At 55.8% G+C, this 7910-nt stretch overlaps 1 protein-coding gene across 5 annotated transcripts; it reads right to left on the reverse strand.

The window, feature by feature from the left end:
- Window positions 1–3: 3 nt before the first annotated feature.
- Window positions 4–7526, reverse strand: KAT5 (lysine acetyltransferase 5). Of its 5 annotated transcripts, none has more exons than XM_060158613.1 (14): window positions 7297–7526; window positions 7131–7197; window positions 6737–6805; window positions 6514–6650; window positions 6068–6250; window positions 5904–5978; window positions 5720–5794; window positions 5121–5369; window positions 4958–5047; window positions 3044–3184; window positions 2870–2963; window positions 808–967; window positions 591–672; window positions 4–497 (listed from the first exon to the last, which is right to left on the reverse strand). In XM_060158613.1, exons 1-14 carry the CDS (start codon window positions 7306–7308, stop codon window positions 363–365), a joined length of 1569 nt encoding a protein of 522 aa, XP_060014596.1. In that variant the 5' UTR covers window positions 7309–7526; the 3' UTR covers window positions 4–362. The 5 variants fall into 5 exon arrangements, with proteins under 5 accessions (XP_060014596.1, XP_060014598.1, XP_060014595.1 ...); XM_060158615.1 differs by having other exon boundaries at window positions 6068–6223; window positions 7297–7525; XM_060158612.1 differs by having other exon boundaries at window positions 6068–6223; window positions 7131–7323.
- Between the last annotated feature and the right edge of the window lie 384 nt (window positions 7527–7910).

Below are 7910 nucleotides of genomic sequence, written 5' to 3' on the forward strand. Positions count from 1 at the left end.
GCCAGTTCCCACCCCACCCCACCCCCAGCTTCTACTTTACAAAAGAAATTTGTACAGCCACCAGTCCTCTATACAAGCCACCCGCACCCCCCATCTCACTGTACACAGCTGCCTGGCTCCCTCTGGTCCCTGGTTCACAGCAGGCCTGGGCCTGCGGCCAGCCGACCTTGGAGTTGACCTGAGCCCTGAGCTCGCCCTGGTGCTAGGCACCAGCAGGCCTTTACCAGGCCTGTCCTCTTCTTGTGGAGTTGTCCTCCGCCCTCTCTCCCTTGGCGCGCCTCTTGGAGACCCCAGTGGGGGAGGGATGGGCCGTCAGCCGCAGTTCTGCTGGCTTTGCTGGCACTGCCACACGCAGTGCCTGGTCACCATTTTCCCCTCTTGCTCCAGTCCTTGGGAGTGAAATGCAGACACTTGGAGTCGATCCGAAGAAGCCGCTTGAGCATAGCCCGTTCGTGCCCATCCACGATGTCCTCCGACAGTGTGAGGATATACTGGCCCTGGACAGGAGACGGGGCCAGGCAGGTCAGCCCACGTGGGGCCTGCTCTCTGCACCCCTACACACACGTGTCTCCCCCTGCCTGTCTCCCTACCTTGTAGTAGTTGATGAGGTTGAGGTACTGTAGAGTGGAGATGACATCCTCCTTCTTGATGCTGGTAATTTCACTGATCTCACTGTGGGAGGGCAAAGATCAGGTCCCCTGGGGGCCTACATCTCCACCCCAGGCCCCCAGTAGCCCGAAGAGTGAGAAAGCCCGGGAACAGACAGGTCATGCCATGCACCCCCGGGGCAGGCAGGGCCAGGCTCACTTGATGGTGATCTGCGGCCTCTCCCCGCTCTCTGACTTCAGCCCCATCAAGATCTCCAGAATGGTCTGGGACCAGTAGCTTCGGTAGGATAGGAGGCCAAGATCCGAGAGGGGCTTCTCAGGGGTCCCCGTTTTCCCTTCCACTTTGGAGAGTTCATAGCCTAAAGCAATGGAGCAGGAGGGCGTGGGTAAGCAATCACAGCGTTATGCAACCATCGTTTAGGAATGCAGGTTGCAGAGGTAGACTGCATGGCTTCCATTCTGGGCCTGCCATGTGGTAGTTCTGTGCCTCAGTTTCCTTGTAAAGGACTAGTGAGCGTACTGTTCACCTGTGTGCTGAGGGCACCGAGAGAAGTAGCTACAATCAACTAGAAGCCAGTGAGGGCTTACAGGTGGGATGCGGGGAGTGCAGAGAAAATGGTTTGTGGAAAGTGCGTGCCTCCAACTTGCCTCAGTCATACCAGACTCTCTGCACCTGGATATGTGAGGAGAGAAGAGGGGAAGACCCCACCTCTGGTCCAGGCCTGAGGATGCTTGCATTCTCAGTCAAATCAGTTCCTCAGCTGTGACCTGAGAAGCATCAGCTGCTCTAAGACCAGGCTGGCCTGACTGGATGGCTGGGAGGAAGGAAGAAGGGCGCCAAAGCACTTCCCAAGTCAGAGGGAGGCCATTCCTCAGCAGTAGCTACCTCTCCAGTGGCTCTCTCCCTCCCATTCTGACTGCTGTGCCCTCCTCTACCCTGCTGACCACTGGGCACTGGCAGGCAGTTCCTGGTGAGACCCTCAGGCCATGCAAAACCCTGAGCGGTTTCACATCTCTTGGACAGTATTCATTTCCCCGTCAGGGCCCTGAGATGTCTCCACTACTTCTAGAAGCCCTTCTTTATCCTCAGTCATAACGAGCCTTGTGTCGGATCGTAGCCCTTTCTCCTTTCCCCCTTGATTCATCTTTATCAGCCAGTCTGACCCTCTTGCCCAACTTCCTGTGACTTTCACCAAGCAGCCCGGTGGGGAGGACAGAGAGGCTTGTGCTTTGGAGGAAGGAAGCATGGAAGAGGGAAGGGGCACACTTGAGTTCTTACTCAACTTTGGGGGGAGTGCATGCAGAGTCCTGACAGATCAACTGGAGGCCACACTTGCCTCCTCAGCTGCAGGAGCTCCCAGCCCCCCCCAGTCAACAACCGACCCACCCTCTGGAGCTGCCTGGAATGGTGCTTCTAGTGCCCTGTCTGCTCCTGCCGGGCACAACTGAGCACATTTCCTTGGTGGCCCCGCACACATCCCATCTCCACTGAGGGCTGAGCTCCAAGGCTAGACTGACTTTCAGCAACCTTCTGCTCTTCAGGCAGAAGGTTTCCTGAGGATGTGACCACATCTTGGCATATTTCTATACCAATAAAATTTCTCAGAACATGTCGGTGATCAAGTCAAGCCTGCAAGTCTTCACCAGACAGCTAAGCCTCCCTCATCTCCCGGGTCAGAGCTTGGTTATCCCAAGGGTGCAGTGAGTGGTGAGTTGAATGGAATGACGGTAAGAGGCTGGGAAGCAAGAGGGGGCCTTGGGGGCTAATGAAGAGTTCACGTCTGATGAGGGGCAGAGGCCAGATCCCTGTGAGTCACGTTTGACGTGACATCTGCTGTCCCCAAGGCTCAGAGAACAAGTAGGAAAATAAACCACAGGTCCTTGCCCAGGAACGTGTATAACCGCACAGGACCAGACAGCTGAGCGGGAGTGGCTCACTCGGCTTCTGCCCGTGCCCTGGGCAGGAGCAGACAAGTCAGATTTGGGAAAAGTTGAGTGGTACTTAGAACCTTAGCCAAGGAACTATGAGGGGCTGAAAACCTAGTCCAGACGAACAGGGCAGTCACCCCAGTACGGAGAGAACCTTGGGAGAGTCTCATCTTTATTTCTAGCCAGTTCCCCTGGTGACTGGACTGCACAGCCAGGGCTGAGAACACAGCAACCCGACATGTCTGTGTGCAGCATCTGTGCGTGAGACAGCGATGGGGCCTGGGCCTCCCAGGACCTGCCCCCAGCCCCCGGCCAGCAGCACAGGTACTCACTGAACTCGATCAGCAGCTTGCCGTAGCCCCGGCGCTGGTAGGGAGGCAGGGTCAGGATGCAGGCCACATTGTAGTCTTCTGTGGATTCCTTTTCCTGGAAAAGAGGGGCAGGTGAGTGTGAGGGAAGGGACCTAGCTCAGGGCAGGACTGAGGACAGCCTGGAAGAGCACTCACCTTGGAGAAGTAGCCCACGATGTGGAAGCCCTTGCAGTCATACTCCGTCATGACGTAGAAGAGGAAAGGATCTGTGTCATAGTACAGCGTCTTGTGGTCGAGGAAACACTTAGCCAGGAGACACAGGTTCTGGGAGTAACTCTGCAAACGAAAAGGTCTGTCACCACCCTGGGTACCCAGCCTTGAGCATGGCCGTTGGGCCAGGGTCAGCCTGAAGCTTCTTTGTCCCCCAGGCTGATAGGTGAGAAGCCTTCCTCCCTGGGGCCTGAACCAGTCCATTGGTCAGTGTGTCCGGCGCACGGGCCCTTCTTAGTGTCCAGGAGCCCACGTTTCAGCTGTGTGATGGTGTTCAAGCACCCGCCCTCCGGTGAGCTGGGCAGGTCTACTCGTGCTCTCCATACCCCATCTAACTCTGGCCTGGAAGCCTCCACTGCCCTCTGCCACAGTTACCAGTCAAGAAACTGATGTGTCCCTACAAAGAAAGACTGACCAAGGATTATGAGAAAAGCTCTGCCTGTGTGACAGTCTTAGGAAACTGGTTGTCAAAAGAACAACACTCTGCAACCCCCAGTCACATCTCTTGAGAACTGATCTGCTCTTCTACAACAGGGGTAAAGAATTCCGGAATTTGACAAAATAACTGCCTCAAGGGCTGCCTCAGCAAAATTATTAATCTTGCTACTTTACTTCTAGTCTCACAACTTTCCTGCATTTCAGATTTGGCTTTTTAAGCACCTGCTAGACACGACCATTTGGATACCCAAGCCCACACACTTAATACAGTTAACAGTGGTTAAAGCAGCATCTTCCTCTCAAGTCCCCCCAGCACCCAAGCAAGAGCTGTCCCCTGGCAGTCTAGGTGACTGCCTCTCCCTCCCCGCCCTCCAGGCCCCAAGAATGGAGGCATTTCACTTTTAAAGTCCCTCCAAGTTATGCCCTTCTTCCTCCCCACAGCCAGACTAAGGCAGGTTTGAAGCCCCAAACCTGTAGTGTCCCCACTTCCCAGCTGACCTCAATCCCACCACCTGAGCTCTGTCCCACGTAAGACAGCCTTGCCTCATCCTGTCTGCCCTCCACCTAAGCTCTGTCCCACGTAAGACAGCCTTGCCTCCTCCTGTCTGCCCTCCGGCCAGAAGAAAGGATCTTCGCCTTTTACACCGTCTCTGCACATTTTTTTGCATTTCACAGATAACGCATTTTTTTTACAAATTGAAGGTTTGTGGCAACCCTGCATTGAGTCTATCACTGCCATTTTTCCAAAAGCATGTGCTCACTTCATGTCTGTGTCACATTTTTATAATTCTTGCAATAATATTACAAACTTTTTCCTTATTATATTTGTTATGGTGACCAGTGATTCTCAACGTTACCACTACAATTGTTTTTTTAGACACAATGCTACTGCACGCTTAACGGACTACGGCACAGCGTACATGTACCTTTGATATGCTCAGGGAAGCCAAAAATATTGTGTGACTGCTTTATTTCGATGTTCACCTGATTGTGGTGGTCTGAAACTGAACCCGCAGTATCTCTGGAGTCAGCATCCATTCCTGCCCTTCAGAACCCACTGCCTGTGTCACGGCTCAAAGGTTACCTCCTCTGTGAAGCTTTGCTGTCCACCTCTTCTGGATCCTGATAACCCACCCTTTGTGTTTCATGACACGTATCACACTGGGATCTATGCAGCCATTAGCATGTCTGTTTTCCCCTGTGAGCTCTCAGCAGAGATTTTGTCCAATTCACCTTGTACAGTATCTCCCACTACCTGCCCTACAGCAGGAATGCAGTAAATGGGGTGAACAGATCTGTCAGCCACAACGGTCAGTGTTTTCCTGAGCTGGAAGAAGCTGCTCACTCGACTCCCTCAGACTCCCGGCAACAAGGACTCCCCGCTGCCCCTCAGCCACTGACCTTGTTCTTACGTCCATCGATCTCAAAGAAGGAGATGGTGCCCTTTCGGTAAATCTCGTTGCCTGGAGGATGTCGCAGGTCACACTTGGTCTGAGGAAGAGAGGAGAATTAGGGGCGGGGGCGGGGGGTTGCTAGGAGGATGGCCTCCTGGGACCCCTCATACCAAGTGACGCTGCAGACACTTGAGGCTTCGGCCGTACTTGAGGCAGAACTCGCAGAGGTAGAGGACGGGCAGCGTGGTGAGCTCCTGTGGGTATGGAGAGAAGTACCAGGGCTTGAGGCGGTGCCGGCCCAGCTCGATGCATTCAATGTTCTTCATCCGGGTGACAATGTCGTCGTGGCTCCGGTCAGACACCAGGCTCCCAGTCATGCGAGGAGCTGACGGTATTCCATCTGAGCTGTCCTGCGAGTCCTGCCCAAGGCCGGTGGAAGACACCAGGTTACAGGAGACAATTCAAGCAGGGCACTTTACAGCTCACAGCCTTTCCACAGGTTTCCTTGTTCAAACCTAACAGCAAACCTATTGGGGGAGGTACTAAAATCCCCACTTTCCAGTTAAAGAAACCAAGACTTGGACAGTTTTCATTTGGAATGTAGAAAAAATCACCCAATGCCTGATCTGAACCAGCTCCGCCTCACTCCCAGTCCCACCAGCGCCATCTCTGCTCAGCACCCCTTGTTCATTTTTAAACTAGTCACTAAAGTCTCCGCCCTGCCTATGTTCCCTCCTTTTCACCCAGCTTCCCTCTTCCTCAGACCTACCTCATCAGTGCCCAAGCAATTCGATTTTCGCTTCCGCCCTGGCTGAGCTGCCACTGCCCTACGGGCTGATCCATTCTGCCGATGAAAAAGTAGGAACAGAAAACATAGCTGTGAAATGAGCCCAAAAGGGGCTACCAGAGGTTAGAAGAAGGGGAGGGAAGAAGAGATGGTTTGGGGGACTCACCTGGGGAAAAACTGAGGCTGGGGCTGTCTCGCTGGGCACTGGGGTCGCTGGTGAAACCACCTCCACCTTCCGTTTCTGCAGAAAGAAACCAGGACAGGTGGGTCAGAAGGTAGAGAAGGTGGGACCTGAGAGGAAAGCAAGGTCCCTGGAATTGCTGAGGGTACCGTTGAGCGGTGGTTGGGCTGCAGGCAGGAGCTGGAGGAGAGCGGCTGGTCGGGCTCGCCGCCGGGAATGGCCTCCCGCTCCTTGGGCAGGTTGAAGCGGAGTGTGATCTGGACCGGGATTGGCAAGGTCTTCCCGCTGGCCTGGGCGGAGGCCGGCTGTAGAGATAGGTCCAGGGTCTTCCTCTGGGGCGGGGTTGGTGGTGGGATCAGGAAGGGGAGTAGGGCCCCCTCAGCATGGAGTGATCAAACCCCACCCTCTGCCCTTTCAAGGACACAGGAACAGCCACTGGACTCTGGAAACTACATCTGCAATTTGGCCCCCATCCTTCACAAGCTGATGCCAGGGTGGGAGGGCACAGCCTCCAGCCCATCCAGGAGCCACTGAGGCCAAGAGATTTGAAAAGTAGGAGGCAGGAGAGAGGAGGTGAAGCAGGGGACCTACTCACCACCTCTCTCTCTGGAGAGCCGGGGCGGGACCCAGGAAGTCCGTTCTTGGTGGGGGTCTTGGCCTCTTTCTTGGGGAACTGGATCTTCTTTAGGTCCAGCCGCTCGTGGGTCACCCATTCATCCAGGCGTTTGTTGACTGCAGCAGTGGGGATGGCTCAGGAAGGAGTGCCAGAGGCTGCCCCGCAACCCTGCGGCCCCACCTCATCCCGGCCCAGAACTCACAGTCAATGTAATGGACGTAGAAAAGCTTCCGGCCACTGATGTCCTTCACGCTCAGTATCTCAGCCAGGGCTGTGGGAACAGCAGAGGCAAGGGCCTTAGACAGACCAGGCCATGAGGCTCCACCCTCCTACGACCTGAACTCCACCACGAGGCCCGATTCCTAAGCCCCAGCACTTGGAACCGCTCGCTCAAGCCCCCGTTAGTCACCAAGTGCCATCCCCTCTCCAAGCCCTGCCCGGTCCCTCACAAACGGCTAAAAGCCACGCCCCTCCTGAGTATCTGCACCCCGCCCGCTCCAGGATTCTAGAGGCCCCACCCCCTCCCCTGGGTTCGGTTGACTCTCCCCCGCCCCTCGCCCTCAGGTTCCTTAGCCCCGCCCCCCGACGTCACTCACGCCACTCATCTTCGTTGTCTTGGTTCCGCCGCAGCACGGGCAGGCGGCAGCCCTCGATTATCTCCCCCTGGGGAGACAGCGCGGCGCCAGGGTCGGCTACTGGGGGGCCTCGGGCTCTACCCACCTCCCCTGGCTCCCTCCGCCCCGCCCCGGGCACCGGACTCACCACCTCCGCCATCTTCCCTCCCTCCACTGCCACTTCCGGCCCCTCTGGGAGACGTCACTTCCGGGACTGAACACGTTGTAGGCCCGGGCCTCCCCGAAGCGGCTTTACGAGAGGACACTTGCGAGACATCGCCGCCCAGCTTGCTGACGGAGCCGGCCCGTTTGGCTGCTGGGGGAATGGTGTGTTTTAAGTCTCAGGCCAGGTCCTGGGTGGAATCCCTACAACGTGCACAACGATTGGAGGAAAACTGAGTCCGTCACGTGACGCTCACTGGGTGCGACGCCGGTCACGTGGGACTGGTGTTAGTGCTTTGAGGGAGGCCGGGCTGGGGCGTCTCCTACTGGCGTAACGATGCGTCGCGGGGAGTGAACTGCGCGTGCTCGGCCGGGAGTTGGGGGGCGGGTCTGGAGAAGTGGCCGGGACTTGAAGGACTCAACGCGTCGGTAAGTTGTGGACTTCATTCCTTAGGGCTGGGAGTCACGGAAGATTTATGGGTTTGTTGTTTTGCATAATAGGTTGCTAATTATAAGAGTAATTACAACATTTTTCATTTATACATTCAACAAGTCCTTAGTTATCGCCTACCATGTGCCAGGCCCTATTCTAGGAGCCTG

This window comes from Lagenorhynchus albirostris, chromosome 9, assembly GCF_949774975.1.
Source record: "Lagenorhynchus albirostris chromosome 9, mLagAlb1.1, whole genome shotgun sequence".
Lineage (NCBI taxonomy): Eukaryota > Metazoa > Chordata > Mammalia > Artiodactyla > Delphinidae > Lagenorhynchus > Lagenorhynchus albirostris.